General features: G+C 36.5%; 1 protein-coding gene across 1 annotated transcript in view; it reads right to left on the reverse strand.

Annotated features, from left to right (window-relative positions):
• The window catches only part of pod1 (coronin), a 434089-nt gene that overhangs the window by 63823 nt on the left and 347324 nt on the right, over positions 1-22942 (reverse strand). The window contains exon 19 of the mRNA XM_090401146.1: positions 12076-12266. Coding sequence (XP_090257272.1) covers positions 12076-12266 — 191 coding nt within the window. The remainder of the gene's footprint in view (positions 1-12075; positions 12267-22942) is intronic.

The raw sequence follows: 22942 nt of genomic DNA on the forward strand, positions 1-22942 counted from the left end.
TTTATCTATGCTTTATAGATTACTCCAAGGCATTTGACTGTATGAGGTGGGATATTTTATGGGATATCATGCAAGAATCAGGAATACCAAACCATCTAATAACCCTCATAAAGAACTTATATCAAAGAAATCAAGCAACAGTAAGAACTGAAAACTTGGTGTCCCCTGCATTCCAATTTGAAAAAGGATCAAGACAAGAATGCATACCACTCCATTACTATTCAACCTTTACAGCAAAACTATAATGAAAAGATCTCTAGAAAAGTGGAATGGAGGCATTAAATTAGGTGGCTGAACAATCACTAACCTATGATATGCAGATGACACAGTGATAATAGCAACAAACAAACAAACAAAAAGGAATTAAAATCCATCCTAAATCAATTAGAATGGGAAAGTTTAAGCCATGGTTTAAGAATAAATCAAGATAGATACAACCAAAATAATGATTTTAAACAATGCAGAAGAGATAGATATAGAAGGAATTGAAGCCGTCGACAATTTCAACTACCTTGGAGTGATAATAACAAAAAAAGATGGATGTAAAAAAGAGATATAAAGGAGAATAGCTCTAGCTAAGAAAGCAATGACTGATTTAACTAAGATCTGGAAAGACAAAATTAAGCTTGTAGAAACCTTAGTTTTTTCTGATCTTTCTCTATGCTTCTGAGTCTTGGACAATGACAGAAGAAGAATTGAGGTGTTCGAGCTCCGGTGCTAGAGAAGATTGTTAAGCGTCTTGGACAGAAAAACAAATAAACAAAAGTATCCTAGAAGAACTGAATATCCACACAAGACTGATAAACATAATCGACAAGAGAATAGTACAATATTTTGTACAATATGTAGAAGGGAAGGCAACTGCCTGGAAAAAATAATCATCCAGGATAAACCGTGTGGGGAAAAAAAAGAGGAAAATCCCCCAAAAGCATTTTAATCAACAGAAGATTAAAAAGGATTGACCAAATATCAAGAATCTCTGGACTTAAACTAGAACAAGCAATAAGAGAAGCATAGGGAAGAAAGAAACAGTGAAGCATCATCAGGAAGGTCACGAGTCATCAGACATGAAGAGACCTGAGAGAGAGAGAGAGAGAAAATTCATAGTTATGACCAATCCTAGCTGGTGCTCCATCAGATGCACAGGTAATAATATTTGTGAGAAGAATGCTTTTAGCATTAATAAAGTCTTTCACAACCTTAAAAATTGTAGAACCTTCTGTGTCAATTTTCAGTTGCTCAGCACATAGAAACTCTTCAATAATTTCTTCATTAGTACTTATATAACACACGTAGGCCATTAACAAAGCTTAGTTGTCATGTAAAGTTGTTTCATCGAGTTGCAAAGAAAATTCTATGATTTTTAAATCATCACAAAGTTTTTTTTTCAATGGCCTTTGCCATTTCATTAATTCTTGTTGATACTGAACTATTGCTGAGAGGAATTTCAGACATCATATTACTTTTACCTGGGCCAATCATCATATCTAAAACTTCATTTATAGCTGGTAAGATGAGAGTTTCACCACAAGTATGTGGCTTTCCACACTTGGCTGGAAATGCAGAAACAGAAATGGAAATTTCTGGAAATGTAGAAGCAGAAATTTTTAGCATGCTGAAAGTTTGTAAGGCACAACAAATCCTTTCTCTTGTTGGTTACTTTGTTTTCCAACCCTTTAAGTTCAGGAAGATTTTTAAATTTAATCTTTATTGTTATTACGAGCGACTCCAGAGAATCCTTAGACTCATCGAGGGAGGCCCTAAACATCATGTCCACACAACTATACGACATTCTCACAGTATCTATGATACTTTGCCTTGAACTCACTCACTGTCATAGCATCCACAACAGACTCTGGCAGCTTATTCCACTCGTTTACCACTCTAAAAGTAAAGAATCCAGCTCTAACACACCTGCTAACCACAATCTTGCCCAGCTTCCATAGGTGTCCCCTAATGTTCTCCCACCACCAGTCCTTATCTCAAAAATATCCTCTGAATTAATCCTATAGAAACCCTTTGGCAATTTGAATGTCTCAATCATATCTCCCCTTTTCCACCTATCAACTAATTTCTGCAACCCACAAATCTTCAACCTGTTCTCATATGGTTCATTCCATAGACCTGCTATCATCTTAGTCACTCGCCTCTGGATCCTCTCCACCTCCTTCCCATCAAGAAGAAACCTAGGTGACCAAATCTGGGCACAGTAGTTGAGATGAGGTCTTATCAAGGCTCGGTACAGAGGTACAATAACTTGCTTGTCTCTGCTTGTCAAGGTATTTTTCAACAACCAAGTGAGTTGATGAGCTGATTTAGCTACTTTTGCGATGTGCCCCCTAAACTTCATCTCCCTATCCACCAACACTCCCAAGTCCCTGGCCTCATCAATCTCCTGGAGTACAGTTCCACCGATGTGGTATACTGCTGCTAATCTTTTCATCCCAAAATGCATAACCTTACATTTCGTCACATTAAATTGACATCCATTCTCCTTAGCCCAGAACTCGAATCCATCCAAATCGTCCTGCAAGATTTTGACATCATCTGCATTCACTATCGCCCTACCCAACTTTGCATCATCAGCAAACAAATGAACTGTTCATCTTAGATCCTTCCCTATATCGTTAATGAACAAATTAAACAGAAGTGGTCCAAGAACAGAACCCTGCTGCACACCACTAGTCACAGGCCATCTTTTGGACTCTACTCCTGAATAAACTACTCTTTGATATCTCTCCATCAACCACCCACCTATCCATCTCACCAACCCTATATCGATTCCTATATGTTGTAGTTTACGGATTAGAATTTCATGTGGTATCCTGTCAAACACCTTTGCCAGGACCAGCAGTACCAATGTAAACTCATTACCCTTATCAAGTTCAGCCGTCACCTTGTTATAAAACTTGAGCAAGTTACTGAGGCATGATCTACCCCTTCACAAAGCCATGCTGTCCCCCGTACAGTATCTCATTTTCATCAATCCATTCCTGTATTTTTCCCTTGACTACTTTCTCCAAGACCTTGACAACGACTCCTGATATGCTGATCGGTCAGTAATTTGCAACCGTAGTCTTGGATCCTCCTTTATGCAGTGGAACTATTTTCCCCTCCTTCCACACCTTCGGGACTAAACCAAACCAAACCCGAGACTCAGATTAAACAACATGGTCAAGGGCACTGATAATTCTTCACGCAAGACCCGTGACAGTATACCATCCAATCCCACAGATGTATTCACATTAAGGTTCTGTAATAGACTATTCGTCTCCACTTCATTCATCACAATTCCCGTATAAACTAATGGTTCCTTCATTTTTTCAATGTCACCACCTGGATGATATACTTTTGCAAAGTGCTCGCTCAATAACTCCACTATATCGACTGATTCAGTGACCTCCTTACCATCGTCATTCCTTAAAATCATTTTGTTGTGTACAGTTTTTTCCTTGCTTGCAGCATATTGAAAGAACTGTTTGGGATTCTCTTTAGCTTGCATGGCTAGTTTCCTTTCATAATCCGCTTTTGCTTTTTTTTTACTACACTCGTTACCCTTCTGGCCTGCTCTTTATACCGTTCGTGTGCCTGCAGGTCACCTCTTTCTTTAAATCCCCTCCACAGTTGTTTCTTTTTTTGCAGATCAAGCTTAATGGGGTTATTCATCCATTTAACCCCTACTTGTTTTACTATTCGGATCCTAGGTATACAATCAGCCATAACCTCCTGTAAATGCTCCTTGACCATTTCCCATGCTCTATCGACATCCAGCCCTTGCAGTTGTACATGCCATGGCACTGATCCAAGCAATCTCCTAAGCTTGTCATACTTGCCAGCATGGTAATTCCACATATACCCTGTCTTAATCGAAAATTCCACACCTTTAGCCACCTCCCAGGTCAAGACCTTATGATCACTCTCACCAATAGGTGGCAACATGGTCATATTCATTACAGTCAAATTCTCAGATGTTATTACCAGGTCAAGCACTCTCATACCCCTAGTATTTTCAATTACATGCTGTCTCAGATAGTTATCCCTTAATAATTGAATAAAATCCATTTCCTTCCTCACATGTGTCCTCTCCTCCTTCCAATCAATGTTACCATAGTTGAAATCCCCCATAATAATTACCCTCCTTCCACTCATTTCATCAATTTGTTTATGCATACTAGCTCCACCAAGTATTCCATCAGAGTCTCAATCGCACACCAAATAGCCTAAAATGAGCCTCTTTCACTATCCTGCGATACAACTTCAATTCTCCTTGACTGCAGTTCATCAGCTATCATCAATAACACCCCTCCCCCCATTTTATTCTCTCTCTGTCCCTCCTAAACACACTATAACCTTCACATCTTTAATTTGCAAAAGTAGTCCACATCCTATTTTGCTTTATTTGGATCATTCTTGAAGACTTCATTCCTTTGTTTGAGAAAGTTTTTTCACATATTAAGCACATTGGTAACTGCTCATTATTTATAGATTGGATAACTCCATATTTTAAATATTCACTTGATTGACAACACTTTCTTTTTTCACTCATTTTAATGGGCTACATTGCTACACAATATCAACGAAGTGCACCACATGATACCACAGGCTAGATGTAAACTGCAAACCAGGGTTGTCAGATAAATGATAGGAAAAGTAGTGGATAAAGATTATAAAAGTAGTGGATTCTGCTAAAAATAGCCCAAATTAATTATTTTCAATGTTGAAAATTCAGACCAAAAAGTACTTGTGTGATTACTTAACTTTTAATGCAAAGATTCTAAAAAATACAACATTCCGAACAGTGTTACAAAACGTACAATATAAATAGGAATGCTAGATTAAATATGGAATTTTTTGTTTTTATTATATTAGCAGTATTATAATGCTTATTGCCAGCCCTCAGAGCTCACAGCATCCCCATGGGAGGCGCTACCACCTAGGTTAAGAACAACTGCTGTAGAGTAATAGATGAGTGAAACTTTTGTGAAGACAATATAGGATGGAAGCAGCAGGGATACCATAAGGACCAGAAGACTTGATTGTGTCCAAGCTCTTCAGAAGTCTGTCTCATGAAACACTGGAGAAGGTAAGCAGTGGACCTTCTTTAAAATGAGGATCCTACATAAATTACTAAAGCCTTGGTCATCTGTGCTGGAGAATGATGATGCCAAAGGTTATCTTACTTGTGTGATGCTATAACAGTAATCTACCATTTAACTGACATTCAAAATAACGACCCTTCAATTAACCAAGCCTTGGATGTCAACTTCTCTATAGAGTACCATGTAATGGTATTTCAATTATCTGAACTCACCATTCTGAAGGGCTGGATAAACAGTAGATTGCTGTAACTGGATATGAGAGATAGAGAGATTAAAAAGATGGGGCGTAAGGACTTGGTCAGAGACCAAAAGGTGCAACAGCCATTTGAGCAGGTGGCAAGTTTTCTGCACTTAGCCATTTCAATTTCTGATTTAGATTTGCTAATGGTCTTTGTGTAGCTGATGCATGCTCTAGAGTTGGTTTAATGTAAGTTTTAATTTTGAGTTACTTGTTGTATGCTAATTTTTTCTTGAACAACTTTTTTTTTTTTTTTTTAGAGTTTTGAGTAGAATGAAGACCATCATTTCATTTAGAATTATTTCAGTTATTTGGTTGGAGCAGGTGCTTAGATCAACAACAAAAACAGTTATCATCCCAACTAAGGAGGAGTTCAAATCACAGAAGTTATCGTATTTGTCACCACTGTAGTTACAGTGTAAGAGAACAGAGTGATAGGATAATGAGTGTTCTTGTAAAAAAGGAAACAGATGAGGGTTTGGTTTGAGTTAACCAAGAGGAGAACTAGTTAAGAATAGATCAAGGACATTCATTGGGAGGCTCTCATGCTATGTCCAAATCCAAAATTTGTGCTCTTTGTGCTCCATCCATCACATGATGCCTAAGACAATTAAGAAATCCAAAATGTCAGTTCCGTTAGTAGTGAATGCAGCCTCCTCTGCCCAGTTTATACTGCTATAGCTGAAGTCCCCCAATAATGATCACTCACTATGCATTGCCAAACTAATTTGCCTAAACATTTCCTGCTCATCATCATCAATATTCCCTGGTCTATAGCAACATCATGCGAAATATCTTGTCATATAAATGTCTAGAATAGGTATATAGTGTTATTTACTGTAATTCTCAACTGTGAGAAGGCACAATTCGTCTCTTATCGTGAATAATGCTCCACCACCACATTTACCTTTCCTATCCTGCCAAAATATACTACATCCTTTGATTTCTATCCATTAGAACATCTTCCTCAGTTAACCAAGTTTCACTGATAACAACAATCTTTGAAGAGACTGAGTCAATCATGTCACAAACTTATTCCCTTTATTCTTAATATTCCTAGCATTTGTATACAGAAAAACCAGTGCATTGTCAGTATTCTAATAACCATTATTATTTCCTTCATATTCCACCTGGCTCTGAAGTATAGTGTACATCCTCTCATTTTATAAGCCACTACCACATGAGGCCATCCCTGCTACATTCTTCCCATGTAATTCTAGCAATGTCCATGGCCTGACATACTGACCAGAAAACAACAATCTCTCCAAATGGCTGCATTGTTCTAAATTCAAATGTAATCCACCTCTTGCATACAGCTCTCTTCTATCTTCAAATGTTCTCCATGCACCCACATATTTCAGACTACTCTTCCTAGACATTCTCACTATCATCTAATTCATTATCACTTCTCTTCTCCTCCATTTTGCATTATCATACTGGGAGCAATATGTTCACTATCTTTCCTGGGACACATCAGACTCAAATCTCCAGCTACATGATTCATGCTACTTCCCAGGTCATTCATATCAACCATTACTATCATCTCCTCTACATTTTCGCTTCTCTTCACTGCAATTTCCATACTCGCTATCATTCCACCTGACAACAATTCCTCTGGCACTCTATTGCACATCCCAAATCATCATATCTCAATACATGATACTCCAAACAGATTTATTCATTCATCCTTCACCGACATTCTGGATTCTTTCTGCATCAAATCTTTCTCTCTCTCCTTTCTCACCTTCATCTTATCTCTCTAACCCTTGCTTTCACACTCTGTCAACTTGCTACAATTTCTTGTCCCTCCCCCCCACTGTCTCTCCCATTCTCTTGCCTTCCTTTCTCCCTTGCTCTCTGATGCCCTTCTCTCATACCTACTCTAGTACCAATTTCTCCAGCTTCCTAATATCTTCATTCACCCTCCTCAGTCTTTATTCTTTCCATTTCCTTTCTCAGCAGTTCTGTTTCAGACAAGCCATTTCCTTCTGCCACACACTGCCCAAGGTCAAATCCATATGTACATCTTTCACATTCTCCTCATCCTCCAACACACTACTGGTATCCACCCATTTCTGAAATGCTATTTCTGCTGCTGAAAAATCCTGAGATCGAAATACTTATGTCTCCCAGTGTTTCTCACTGCCTACACTTCATGCACACATACATATTCCTGTCCTTCACCTGCCTCATTTTTAAACAATGAGGATGCTTACATGCCACACACACAGCAAACTACAAAATCATCCACAATGCTATGAGTAACTGAGTCTTCAAGTGGTAGTGGGCTGGATGACAATGTGTTAGAACTGGTGGCAGCCACAATGAATATAATTAATACAACTGGATATAATAATGTGACAATAAAATCCTAACAAAAGACCACAAAACCATACAAAAAAATCATATATTTCAACGGTGAAAACTTAAAAACCAGCATTGGTAATTATTATTATTATTATTTTTTATTATTATTATTATTTGACACCTCCAGGGAGTCCAAGACTCATTGAAGGAGGGTACCTACTCTACAGCTCTCTGTCTCCACCACTCAAACTTATCACACCAACCGCATCATCAACATGAATGTCATCTATTGTCCACCACTATGACCACTAGTATTTTCACAAACAATCACAAACATCGATGTCCACAGCAGGATTCGAACTCGCAGCCTTTTGGCTGAAGCGGATACACTAACCACTCAGCCAACCAGGCTGGCACTGGTAATGAAATAAACAAAATATCCTTCCTTACTACTAATAGTTATCTTTTTCTTAACAGCTCACATCAACCAACTGCATATGTCTTTTCATGCTAGCACAACCTTCAAAAATATAACTCTGTCTATTCTGGGTCTTCGTGTAAAACAACTGCTCTACTCCTCATAGCTCTTCCCAACTTTGCATCACCTGAAAACAACTGAATATCTCCACTGAAATCTTCCCCAATATCACTAACATAAAAGTTAAACAGCAATGGCCCCCAAAACACAAAGCAGACCCTTAAAGCACACCAATAGTGACTTTCCTCTTGAACAATATTGGTCCCCCATACACAACTTGCTTATACCTAATCCAATGCACTAATTTATTATCTGAACCCATCAGTTCCAATTTAATTATCAACTTATCATGTGGTATATCAAATACCTTTGCAAAATCTAAATATAACTACTGTGTATGAATTTCCCTTGTCCAAATGCACCTGTCATCTAATTGTAATAAACAAGCAGATTACTAAACATGATTTTCCTTTAGCAAACCCATGCTGTCCCTCAAAGAGAATGCCACAGTTGTCAACCCAATTCTGGATCTTGGTCCTCACTAACCTCTCTAACACTTTAACTACAACACCTGATGCATGGAACTGGCCTACAATTTGAAACTTAGTCTTGTCACCTACCTTATGAAGAAGTAGAATTTTGTCTTGCTTCCATTCCTTTGGCACTTGACAGAATTTCAGATTCACATTAAACAAGTATTTCAAGGCAGATGTCAACTCCCTTTATTTAAAACACATGGTGATATATCATCAAGTATCACATGTTTATTACCATCAGTTTACTCAATTCCCCATACACCTACTGCTCTCCCAGTGAGTCTCTCCTCCACCTCCCTTTCCACTGCATTCAAACTCTGCATGATGTCACATTAATGAGGATGAAGTACCTTCATAAATTGCTTGTTTAATATCTCAACTATACCAACTGCTCTGCAGTGGCTATCATTATCTTTTTACCATTTTCACCAACCAATATCAATGGGAATCTCGATGGAGTACGGAGACTCATCACGGGAGACCCATACTGACTTTTATACACAAGACCTATCATACCTCTCCTGAAACTCATTCACTGTTGGGGTGCTCACATCTAATTCTGGCAATCCATTCCACTCACTCACCATTCTCCATGCAAAAAACCAGTTCCACACACCCTTACTAACCAACTCGATCTTACACAAATTCCACAGGTGATCCCATAACTGCCTCTCTATTTGTCATGTATTGAAAAATTTCATTTGTGTCAATCTCATAGAACCCTTATAATAACTTATAAGTTCCTACCATGTCCCTTCTTTTCCATCTTTCAACTAAATTTTGCAATCCATATACCTTCAACATATCCTCATAGTCAGTATTCCACAGGTCTATCACCAACTCGGTCACTCATTTCTGAATCTTCTCCACCACCTCTTGATCCCTAAGAAACCCCATGACTAAATGTATGTACAGTAGTCAAGATACAGCCAAATCAGAGCCTTATAAAGAGGGATAATAACCTCCTTATCTCAAGATAATAACCTCAATATGACCTGTGGAATTTCAAATTATTAAGGTGAACATCGAGGATATGACAAAACATGACTGGTGGTGGGAGGACTAGGGGCCATGCATGGAAGCTGGGTAAGAGCGTGGTTGACAAGGGTGTTAGAGCTAGGTTCTTTACTTGGAGAGTGGTAAATGAGTGGAATAAGCTTCCAGAGTCTGTTGTGGGTGCTACGACCGTGAATGAGTTCAAGGCAAGGTATGATAGATACTGTGTGAATGTTGAATAGTTGTTCTTGACATGATGTTAGGGCCTCCCTCGATGAGTCTGTCGACTCCTTGGAGTTTCCCAGAACAATAATAATAATAATAATAATAATAATAATAATAACAGATGGCTATTGGATTCACGTTCAATAGTAAACGTGATAAGACAGTACAAAGAGTTTATTATCACCAGGAACTGAAATAATTCCGACTCAAAGTGGGACCAGACTGCAAATTTATCAACAAAACGTGACCATATACGAGGCTGAGGAAATATAGTGACAAACAGGTGGTTTTCTAGATGCTTCATGAAATAATCAGGTCTTATTGAATTTTCAGTTTATCAGAAGCCAACCTTCAGTGGCAGATACATTTTTGGGAAGTGATTACTATTAATTGCTCATCATTTTTTTTTTTTAATTATTTCAAAGAGATCAGATAAAGGTTCCTCATGTCATGGATGGGAATCGAACCCAGGTCTTTCTGACCAAAGGGCTTTGTCTATACCAACTGAGCGATGGAGACTCAATCTAAGAATATGTTTCATCCAACATTATGTGAACATCATCAGGGAGACAGACTCATAACTATATTCAAAACATATATCACAAGAACAAATCACGAAGCATACACATATTGTTCCTTTGAACTCTAATAGTGGAATCCTATAATTCAGCTGTGACTAAGACATGAGATAGTATGTGCATGCTTCATGATTCGTTCTTGTGATACATATTTTGAATGTAGTTATCAGTCTGTCTTCCTGATGATGTCCACATAATGTTAGACAAAATATATTGGAGTTTTTGAATAAAATTCTATATATTTTTTGTTACATGTGTAAGCCATGAAAATTTTTAAATATCATCTTTCCATAATCATTCTTTCTTCATGATTCGTTCTTGTGATACATGTTTTGAATGTAGTTATCAGTCTGTCTTCCTGATGATGTCCACATAATGATGGATGAAATATAATAGAGTTTTTGAATAAAATTCTATATATTTTTTGTTACATGTGTAAGCCATGAAAATTTTTAAATATCATCCACCAACAACATCCAACTAAATATTTCATTCTATCCATCCCTATCTTACAACATGCTGCTTCAAAACCAATGTCACTACTTTTCTCTTGCTTTGCTGGCTACATATTGAAAGAACTTCCTTTCAATTGAAAGGAAGTTCTTGAAGTCAATTGAAGGGAAGTTCTTGAAGTTACTGAAAGAATTTTACTTACCTATCCTTATCAACTGAGTCACTTTTCCTTGCATATTCTTTGTACTCCTCATGCAACCGATTATTACTGCTCATCTTATTCTTCTTCCATAATGCATTCTTCCTCTAGATTGCATGTTTAATCTCCTCATCCCCTTCAATATCTACCTTATTTAACCTCCTGACTCTTGGAATACATTTAGACAACACTTTTGTTAGATAGGTCTTGAAAAACACACAAGTAGCAATGATCTCCTTTCCATCCAACTCCTCATTCCATGGTACACCTGCAAGGTGTCTCTTGAGCTTTTCACAATCACACCTCATTTATAATGATATCCTCTGATGAGTTGACCAAATTCAAGAACTTCATTCTTAGTGTGGTAGTAGATCTGTCACATACTGCTATGCTGCCTAAGGTAGTTGTACCTCAAAAAACTCAATTTTCTTTACTTCTAGATGATATCCCTTCATCCCGATCTATATTGTCATAATCACCCATAACGATCAAGCTTTTTCTTTTTGTTTGGCTAATTTGCTTATACATTTCATTGTCACTACTCTCCACAATACCAGGTCTGCAACAACATCCAACTAAATATTTCATTCTATCCATCCCTATCTTACAACATGTGGTTCAAAACCAATGTCACTACTTTTCCCTTGCTTTGCATAGGCACAACTTTTCTATAATCAACAGCATCCTATCCAAATTTTCATACTATGAAAATTTGAATGGTAATATATCTGTACTTTATACAGACACACTTTTCATATATTTTATAATATTTGTATTCAGAAATAAAGATGTTTTGTTTTTCAGACTTACTAAAGTAATCAAGCATATGTCACTTATTCTTACCATGAGGAAGATTATTATTATTATTATTATTATTGAAATTTTAATTATATCTTTATATTATTTAAAGAAATAACGATACTTGCCTTGAATATATAATAATAAAGGGAAAAAAAATCATCTTACCTGCTGAAGCCAGATATCACTAAATGTGAACCAGCTAGAACCCAAACAATTCTTGCCCCTCTGCTTCCTTGTGGACCCGGACCTTCTTTCACTGGAATATCAGAAGTACGAGGATTAAAAACTCTCAATGTCTGGTCTTTAGAAACAGTCGCCAGATAGCATCCATCAGGACTCCAAGCCATGTTAAAGATCTATATAAGGATCAAGAAACAAACAGTTACATATCATTTTGAGTAGATACTATAAAGCAGTTGACACATGAGTAAGTAAATATTTGAAAGCAAGGAAATTAGATTTGTCATAATGCACAAAGCAAGAATTGAGGGTAAAATATGCTGAAAATAGAAGTTCAAATAGTATGAAAAAAAGAAGATAATTAGTCATAAACAAAATCTGGTATTTCTTGGCAAAGAGAGGTGATATGGGAAAAGGATGGAAAGATAACTTTTGATTTGTACACAGGAACATTGTTCTAAAATTCAAAAAAAGTTTTTTTATAAACATTCACACCATGATGGGATTAAAAACTGCAGCCAGTTGATGACAAAGTAGAGGTTGCAGTACTTGTGCATTACTAGAAAATATAATTCTAAAAATAAGTTTTATGACTGTTTATAAATACTTGAAAGAGGAGTAATTTCTGGCATTTGTAGGCTGATTGGCTGAGTGAATACTGTCCTCCAATGTTTGTGAATGTCATTGTGGTGATGGATGAATTTCTCCACCCAGTGTTAGATCAACAATCTGCTTACTGGAGGTCTGAGGTTCTTTCTGGAAAGGTAAAACTAACATGTTTGGTTTCTAGAGAAGAATTTCCAAATTAATTAGCCCACCCATAATTACTATAAGCTTTATAACCTTTTGTGGGTGAGATTTGCATAAAAAGCTATTAGCAGAGTATGACCCAAAACACTGTTGCCGACATGATTAAACATAGTTGAACAGAAGATATACGGATAAGAATAGAATATGAAAGCTATGTTATCTTACAGGAAGAATAAAAAAGCAAAGGCATTTTATAGATATGATGTCGATTCCATTCTCAACAGGGAAAAATTGTTATGAGATATGGCCAGCGAGGTAAAGAAGAAATATTAATAATAATGGAAAGAACAATTACAGAACTATGAAATAAGAGAAATATATGATAATTGGGAATATTTTCAATTCAAATAGTTTAATTTGTGGATAAAAGTAGCTCCATAGCTCAGTCAGTATAGAAAAAAATTGAATTGAATTGAACCCTCTGGTCAGAAAGACCTGGGTTCAATTCCTGTCCATGATGGGAGGAACCTTTACCTGGTCTCTTTCGACAAAAGGTGAGTTAGTCAGTCTCACATGGAGATAGGGGGTTTTTTCAGCCGAAAAGTCGGATTTTTCATCCCCCAGAACAAGCAAACTGGCCCCCTGAACATACGGATTACAGTCAGGAATACCTAAGACCCAGCCATCGGCCTGATTCATCAGCTATGCCGGTCCTGAGCCTGCATAAAATTAGGGGGGATTTGAGATGGTGCCGTACTTCCCTGTAAAAAGGGCCTCACAGCTGTTTATATCATCATACACTAAATTAATGTGGATGAAAGTAACTAAGATGGTCTGAAAAGTTCTCAGCCTCAACCATATATGGCAACATTATCGGAAAGATTTTTTTTTCTAAGTTGGTACATCTAATCATTAGCATCCATGTGAAATTACAAGTCATTCCATCAGGTAATTTGTTTTATACAGCTGTCTGAAGCAAAAGTGTTGTCTTGAAATATCCCTTGAAATGGACATCAATGCCAAAAGAAATTAATTTGAAGTTCATAAAAATTTATGGGCACTCTTCTCCTTCGTTTTCGACAATTAAGAAATAGGCTGCCAAGTATAAACGTGGCCATACCAGCCTAGAAGATGATCCACGTGAAGGACATCTAAAAGGTGTAACAACACCAGAAATCAGGTGTTGTCACACTTTTTTGATCAAGTGCATGATATGGTATTTAATGACCAGCGAGTCAAAGTGACTGAAATTGCTGAGACTATAGGCATTTCAAAAGAACGCATAGGATATATTTTGCAAGAAAAATTGCAAATGAAAAGCTTTGCACAAGATGGGTGTGCTGAGCTTGCTCACAGTAGATTAAAAACGCGCTCGCATGAAAATCTCCGAATAGTGCTTGGAGCATTTTAACAAGAATAAAACTGATTTTCTGTGTCGATTTATTACTACGGATGAGACTTGGATTCACCATTACATACCAGAATCCAAATAGCAGTCAAAACAGTGGACAGAAGCCAGTTGTTCAGCACCAAAGAAGACAAAGTCAGTTCCATCAGCAGGAAAGGTCATGGCATCTGTGTTTTCGGATGCTAAAGGCAGCTTGTTTATTAATTACCTTGAAAAGGGTAAAACAATAACTGGGGAATACTATTCCAATCTTTTAACCAGACTAATCAAAAAAAATCATGAGAAAAGACCTGATTTGTAGAAGAAAAAAAAAAATCATCTTTCATCAGGAAAATGCACCTGCAAACAAAGGTGGTTTGGCAATGGGAAAATTAAGGGACCTGCACTATGAATTGTTGGAACATCCACCCTATTCCCCAGATTTGGCTCCCTCTGACTTCTATCTCTTCCCAAAACTAAAGCTCTTCCTCGCTGGTCAGTGTTTTTCTTTGAATCAAGAGGTGATTTAAGTTGTAGAGGGGTATTTTGTAGGTCTTACTGAGAACCATTACAAGGATGGGATAATGGCGCTGGAGCATCGCTGGAATAAATGTATGTCTTAAGGGAGATTACGTTGAAAAATAAAAATAATATTGAAATTACAAATTCATTTTTTCATTGTTAGACCAAGAACTTTTCAGATCACCCTCATAGTTAGTGGTATAGAATGCGAATGGTATAGTGTGTTCAGGGAGGATAGAGAGAACAGAATGGGAGAAAGAGTGTTAATGATGATAGCTGATGAATTGCAACCAAAGAGTACAAGTTCAACTGTTATTTATTTATTTATTTAGCATTCAGTTAAGAAGAATACATGCATATGCAACACACAAAAAAAGGACATATACAAGACGAAATGCATAAAAGATGTATACAATAGTGCGAAGTGACACTGTAGTCATATATACATAAAAATATACAAATAACCATAAAATTAAAACTGAATGTCTAAATTCGACAGCCAATCAACAGCATCTGTAGAAACTGTTATAAAGTCAATTACAGGTCCCATGGAGGCTCTGTGAGAACACTCAAACATGATATGTTGTATAGTTTGGTTATCCTCACTACAGTCACAAGATGAGTTTGTTCTTATTTCCCAAGCAAGATGGTATCAAAGAAGCTCTGCACCTACCATGGTTGGTACAAACCCTATTTAGGGAGGTCCATATTTTTCGAGGTAGGTCAAACCCTGATGGAGGCTGTTTGGATTAAAGACAGTCAGCCAGATTACTGAGGCTCGAGCAGTCCATTCCGTCTGCCATGCTATTGTTGCATCATAGCCCTCAGTGAAAGACACCTGCCTATTATAATTGCTGAGCCATTATAATAGGCAGGTGTCTTGAACTTAAGCCTCAGTGATGTAAAGCTGTCGATATCAGAGTTCAGTGAAGCAGTAGTTTCCAGCAAATTTTGTTATATTCATGAATCAGGTTGTCTTGGCGTCGTAGTTGCAGCAGTTGTATGTGGCTCAGAACTGGTAGCCAATATGATGGAGTAGTCTTTATTGTTTCAGAAATTATATGCATTGTCTGATTCAGGATGGTATCAATTAATTTAATGTGTGCACTGTTCAGCCAGACAGCTGAGCAGTATTCAGCAGTTGAGTAAACGAGGCCCACAGCAGATGTCCTTAATGTGGGAGCACAAACCCCCAGGTTGTTCCGGCAAGTTTATGCAAATGGAAACGGGTTCTGTCTAGGGTTATGCCCAGATACTTTGGATTAAAATTGTGCGGTAGTATGTTTCCATTTAGTGGCACTCTTAAGATGTCACGTGCCATGCTATTGTTCAAATGGAAGCAGCATGTTTCAGTCTTGGTAGTGCTTGGAATAAGACTCCACTTCTCAAAGAAGTGGTTTAGCTCCTTTAGATCACTACTTAGTATGTGCTCTATAATACAGAAGTTCTGATGTTGAGATTTGATGCATAGATCATCAGCATATGTGAATTTTCTAGATGTTGTCCTTGGAAATTCAGAAATATACATGAATAGAAGAGGGATCAGAATTGATACTGGTGGGAGTCCACTGTTCTATTAGACAGAATAACGTTGATCAGGTGGGTCATTTTTTTGCATTTCAGTATTTTAAGGAACTTGTAGATCATGCCGTTCCTCCATATGGTGTCATATGAGGCTGTCAAAGACTGCACAAGTTTAAGGCATTTTTTGAAACCAGATTCTACGTAAGTTGTTAGGGCCAAAACTTGATCTTCAAAGCTGCATCCAAGCCTGAAACCGGCCTGTTCATGAGGGTGAGTGTCAATAATAATAGAACTAATTCTATTGTAAATAAGTCTTTCTAATAGCTGAAAACAGACACTGAGCAATGCTATAGGTCTATCTATAGCTTTCAGGTTTATCAGTGGGCCTTTCAAGATGGCTATTATCTTTGATTTTTTTAGTTCTGTTGGTAAACTGAATCTCTATAGAATATTAGAAAAGAATTTTCTAATGTCATTAGTGAACATGGCAGTCGTGTTGAGTTGTACTCGGAAACGTATTTTTAAATTCAGGTATAGTGTGCCTTTTTGTCTCAAATTGTGCTGCAGTTGTGCTTTGGTTGGATATAAGTGTTCTTCAGTGGTGTTATTGTTTGGAACTCTGTTGTATATATTGTGTTTTCGCTGCTGTTTGTTTCACTACTTCAGCGACTAAAGATGGCATCCAACAAGAGATGTATGTCAGCAGCTTGGAAGACTTCTATACGAAAGTCTGGCTCTGCGTTGGATTTTTCGCAGTACAGTGGGTGCATTGCGGAAACTGTTACATGTATGCACTGGGGAATGTAAAGGTTCTGTGGACTGTTTGGCTAAATGAGAAGAATGAAAACGTCGACGTATGTGAGATGTGTTGGGATAGGATGGAGCGATTAGGAATGGAAGCAGATGTCGGGACCATAGCGGATGAACTTCAGCAGCAGTTCGGGAAAATGAAAAGTGACCTTCATCTTTTGCAAGAGGAATTGGAAGTGCTCAGTAAGGAGGTTCTGAAAATTAAAGCTGAGTTAAATGGGTTGAATAGAGAAATTAGGACTATGGAAATTACTCTAGCTGAAGCAACTAGAACAGGATTAAGTATGGGAGAGTCTTTGGTGACTGATGAAGTAATAAACAGTATGGGACTGATTGGGAGTCAACAGAATGAAACCACAAGAGGTCTAGAAGAAATGAGATGTCGTGGCAGTAAGGGAGTAAGTAAAAGAGCGTTGAGTAATGAAATTGGGAGAGTCATGCTGAATAGCATAGAAAATGAGGCCATGAGTGATTCTTGTTTGGTCTTGAAGTTATGAGGGGTAAAATATATGGTGATTCTATGATTAAAGGTATGGAGAGCAGTATGCCTGAGGAGTGCTTGGCTGGTGGAACAATAGAGAGAGTGGCTTTAGCAATAAAGAGAGGGCATGCTGCAGAAAAGATGATAGTTATGGTGGGTACCAATGATCTGAGTGGTAGTATAAATTGGATAGGAAAAGATTTAAGAACATTGTTAGATATCGTGAAGAAGAAAAGTGTCAATGGGAGGCAGCACACCACACACAAAAGTGTGTGGTGTGCTGCCTCGTTTTGACAATTATGAGTTAAGTAGACAAACGATGATAATGAATGATATGATTGCAAGAATGCAAAAAAAAAAATGATAGTTTTGGTGATCTGAGTGGTAGTATAAATTGGATAGGAAAAGATTTAAGAACATTGTTAGATATCGTGAAGAAGAAAAGTGTCAATGGGAGGCAGCACACCACACACAAAAGTGTGTGGTGTGCTGCCTCGTTTTGACAATTATGAGTTAAGTAGACAAATGATGATAATGAATGATATGATTGCAAGAATGCAAAAAAAAAAAAGAGGTCTGGAATTTGTTGATGTCTGGAGTGTGTTTGAAGGCAAATAACAGCTATGCAAGAGATGAGTTCCATCGGAACATGGAAGATCATAAGCATTTGAAGAAGTTACTGTTTTCAGAACAAGTTGAAATAATTGGGCAGGGAAACTAAAATTGAAAAGGTTGAATGTAAGAGGAAGAAACTTAAGCAGTGATTGTATGTTTGTTGATCCTTATTCGCAGAATAAATTGCAGAACAGAGGGGATAAAAATCAGCATGAGACTACTGAAATTAGTAACATATATATCAGTTCTAACGCTTGTACCAGAACTAAAGGGAATCTGCAATTTTTGTATACAAATGCAAGAAGAACTCGAAATAAGAGGGAAGAATTTTTAGCATTAGTCAGTGCAATCTCACCAAAAGTTGTAGGCATTAGTGAAACTTGGCTGTCAGTAGAAGATGTGGTCACTGGAATTGAATGTGATGGGTATAGTATTTTCAGAGAGGATAGAGAAGATAGAATGGGGGGGGGGGGTTACTGTTGATGATAGCTGATGATTTGCAGCCAAAGAAAATAGTATATCAAGATCAGGGACGGGGGAAGCGAGCATGCAGGCACCGCTACAATGGGGGGCGCCACCGCCAGGGAGTGGTTCATAACTTAATTTTTAAGAAATAAAATTTTTATCATAAAAACAAAATAATTCTTAAATAAATAAGGCCGGATACACTGAATAAAAATTGAAAAAAAAAAGTATATTGCCACCTCTTTGATCAGCCGGCTGTTTACAATTTTGCAGCTAGAGCAGGCTAAATGCTTGCCTGCAGAATGTTGTGTCTACTGCAGTCTATCTAAAGTGAAATGGTGAACAGTTTTTATGCGCAGAAACGAATTTTCATACAAAACATTTGTTGCTAGTTAACCAGTCATATGGTACGCATCTCAGTAGACTACTGACAGTAGCGCAGTGCGGACTATTATTTCGTCTCTCTGTTGTGTTGCATAATAATTTCTTGTGGGTATAAAATAGAAATGGAATCAAAAATTAAAAAAAAAGTTATCTGGTGCACAAAATCATAAGCATCATGCTGCAAAAGAAGCAGATATTAAGAAACAAACTGAGGCTCTTAATAAATTTGTTAAAATATTAAAATATTCTGATGCAGATTGTAACCAACTCAATACATCAGAAATCAGAGTTGAAGAACTGTGCACATCATCCAGTTTCATAAAGGTACTATTGCGACTATTGAACAAGATAATTGAACATGATTTAAATGAAAAATAGTTAGGATTTAGTCAACTACAACAAGATTTAGTTGTAGTTGACCACGAAACTAACACATTGTTAGTCTGTGAATTTAGAAGATCCAGGTGAACGGGAAAATATTGATGAAAAATTATGAGTTGTTTTAATTGAAATAGGGCATGTTCAAAATAAAAATATAATATATCCCAGAGATACATATGGTCGTAAATTTGGCGACATGTATTATAATAAAAAAATGGAAAATGGGAGCTCGTGCCAAGAATGTGGCTCATTTATTCCAAAACTTTAAATTCTGTTTTTTGCTTTTGTTGCAAACTTGTCGCACCTACTGAATCAACTGAATCACCAACTGAGTCTTGTAGAAGGTTATAACGATTGGAGAAATGTAAGTACAACTTTACATAAACATGAGATTAGTTTAACTCACATGAAAAATTTCTTAAAATGGAAGGAACTTGATAAAAATTTAAAAAAACAAAACTACTATTGATTTCCAGACTCAAAGCATGTATGAAATGGAAAAGAAACATTGGACGAGTGTTTTAGAATGCTTGATTGAAATTATAAAATTCGTTGGTGGCCAAAATTTAGCTTTTCGTGGATCATCTGATAAATTATATGAAAGAAATAACGGCAATTTTTTAAAATTAGTCGAACTGTTTGCAATGTTTGATCCCATTATGGAAAATCATGTTGAAAGGGCCCTACAATGAATCAATAGAGTACACTGCTTGAGTAAAGTCAGTCAAAATGAAATATTGGAAACTTTAAGTAACACAATCAGGAATACAATTTTATTATCAATTCGAAAATCTAAATATTATTCCATAATTTTAGACAGTACACCTGATGCAAATAAAACAGAACAAATGACCATTATTATTCGCTTTGTTTCCTGTGAAAATGGAATTGTCAAGATCAGGGAAAATGTTTTAGGTTTTGCAGATATATCAGATTCCACAGGACGTGGTTTATGTGCAACAATAAATGGAACAACTGGAAAAATGGAACATTCCCATTGAAGACATGCGAGGTCAAGGGCATGATAATGGGGCAAATATGGGCTCCAAAATTTGCTTTTAAACAAAAATCCTCGAGCTTTTGACGTGCCATGTGCTGCTCATACTCTAAATTTAATCATTACCGATGCAGCAAAGTGAATGCAGATACAATTAGTTTCTTCAATTATTCAAGAAATATACAATTCTTTTCATTCTCTTACAAACATTAGAAAATTCTTTTAAAGTTCGTAAAAAAAAATTACGCGATGGGAAAGTAAAATTAATGCAATCCGCCCTCTACGATATCAGTTAGGAGAAATTTTTGATGCACTTTTTGAAATTTTAAATAATGAAAATTTTAATAAAGAAACTCAGCATGAAGCACAAACATTATGTGCTAAAATAATGGACTACAAATTTATTTGCTCTCTTATAACTTGGCATGATTTACTTAACAGAATAAACCCTGTGAGTAAAATGCTTCAAGACAAAAATATGAACATTACTTGCTTTAGAATCTATCGAAAACTTAAAAATATTCTTACAAAAGTATAGATCAGATACAAATTTTAAAGAAGTTCTAAAAACAGCAAAATAACTGAGTGAAGAGGTGGATGGAGAACAAGAATTTAAAACTGGTACAGAAGTTCGACGACAAAAGAAGACACGACAAATTGACTATGAGCATCATGACGAAATGCCACAATTGCGAGAAGATAAATTTAGAGTGAATGTGTTTTATACATTTCTAGACGTTGCAATGTGTTCATTAATAGAACGTTTTGAACAACTAAAACCATATTATGATAATTTCAAGTTCTTGTATAGATTACTACAAATTAAAAACGAAGTTTTACAAAAAAATTGTAACGATTTAGAGATTCTCGTGAAGAACTGCGATAATAAAGACGTAAATGCAATAGAATTATATGACGAGTTATGTGCTTTCTGGGATATTTTTCGAAAGGATAATTTAAATATTCAAAAGCCCTTTCGATATTCTTAATTTTATTGTGTCGAATAATTTATCTTTCCCTAACTTTTCAATTGCTTTAAGAATACTATTAACCTTACCTGTTAGTGTAGCAAGTGGTGAACGTTCCTTTTCCAAGTCGAAATTGATTAAAACCTACTTAAGAACAAGTATGCCACAAAAAAGGCTTGTTAGTTTGCCGTTAATAGCTATTGAAAATGATATAAGTGCGGAATTAGACGTTGACCATTATTTCTAATTTTGTGAATATGAAATCAAAAACCTTAAAATTTTAATAAAAAAAATTTCAAGTATATTTATGTAATTTAATTTATTTTCTGTTATTCTGTAAAGATATTCTTTTTTGAATACTTATTAAATGTTCTAATTATTTCTGAATTCTTTTATTATTTTCTCATCTATCTTGAGTTTCTTTTAATTTCCTAAAAGATAGTTCCACTTATAAAAATTATTACAAGTTACTAAGAATTTAGTAACTTGTAAAATGCAAGAATTTTTCAAACTTTAGTTCAAATAAATTTTAACTTTAATTAAAATTCATTTTAATTTGTTAGCGATTCTGGTCGGAAGCAGTTTTCAATATATATTCAACGATTAAAGTGAAGTGGCTTTATCAAAATTTGCTTTAACTTTTGAGAATTTTTTGAATATACGGGTTTTTAATGATTATCCTACCTAGTCAACACCCCTGGTTCGTTACATATAGCGAACCGACGTGTGGCTGTTCTGTCAAAATTTATTTAAGAAATTTCAAATAATTTAAATTTTTATTATCGTAAAAGAACCATACACTCCCGGATCGTTACAGGGGTGCTTAGATAGAAATTGCATGTGGGAGTCAAAGACCCTAGCGCCGGCTCTGATCAAGATGATGGACATGTGAATGATAGTACATTTGAGGAGGTCTGGTGTGAAATAGTGACCAACGCAACCAAATATACAGTTGGTTGCTGCTATGGGGGGGGGTATAGGGGGTGATATTGAATTCATGCATCAGCAAATTAGTGCAGGTTTATTTAATGAGTGCAGTTAGTGATTATTATGGGGGATTTTAATTATGGTGATATTAACTGAAAGGAGGAAATATCACGTGGCAAAAAAGAAAAGGAATTCATAGATCTTCTACGAGATAATTACTTGAAACAGCACATAACTGAAGGGACTCGTGGTGTGAGAGTGTTGGACCTGGTCATTGGTTCAGAGGATATATGCAAGTAAGGTGTCCTCGTTACCTCCAATTGGTGAGAGCGATCATCTGGTATTGACTTGGGAGGTTGCAAAATTTGTGGATTTCTCTCTTAAGAAGGTATATATACAGAACTACAATTAGGCGATTATAACAAGCTTCGGAGTGAGCTTACAGCAGTCCCATGGCAGAACATATTGCAGGGGAAAGATTAGCAGTGCATGGGATAAAATCATGGCGGGATTCGAACCCGCAGCCTCTTGGAGAGCGGACACGCTAATGTTGCATTTTGTATGCAACAAAATAGAAAGTTCAATAGTGTTAGTTTTTTTTCTTTAAAAAATTTCCAAATATGACGACTTTTACTGCTGTT

Source organism: Typopeltis vanoorti, chromosome 12, assembly GCF_054136105.1.
Source record: "Typopeltis vanoorti isolate ZY-2024b chromosome 12, IOZ_Tvanoo_1.0, whole genome shotgun sequence".
Taxonomy (NCBI): Eukaryota; Metazoa; Arthropoda; class Arachnida; order Uropygi; family Thelyphonidae; genus Typopeltis; species Typopeltis vanoorti.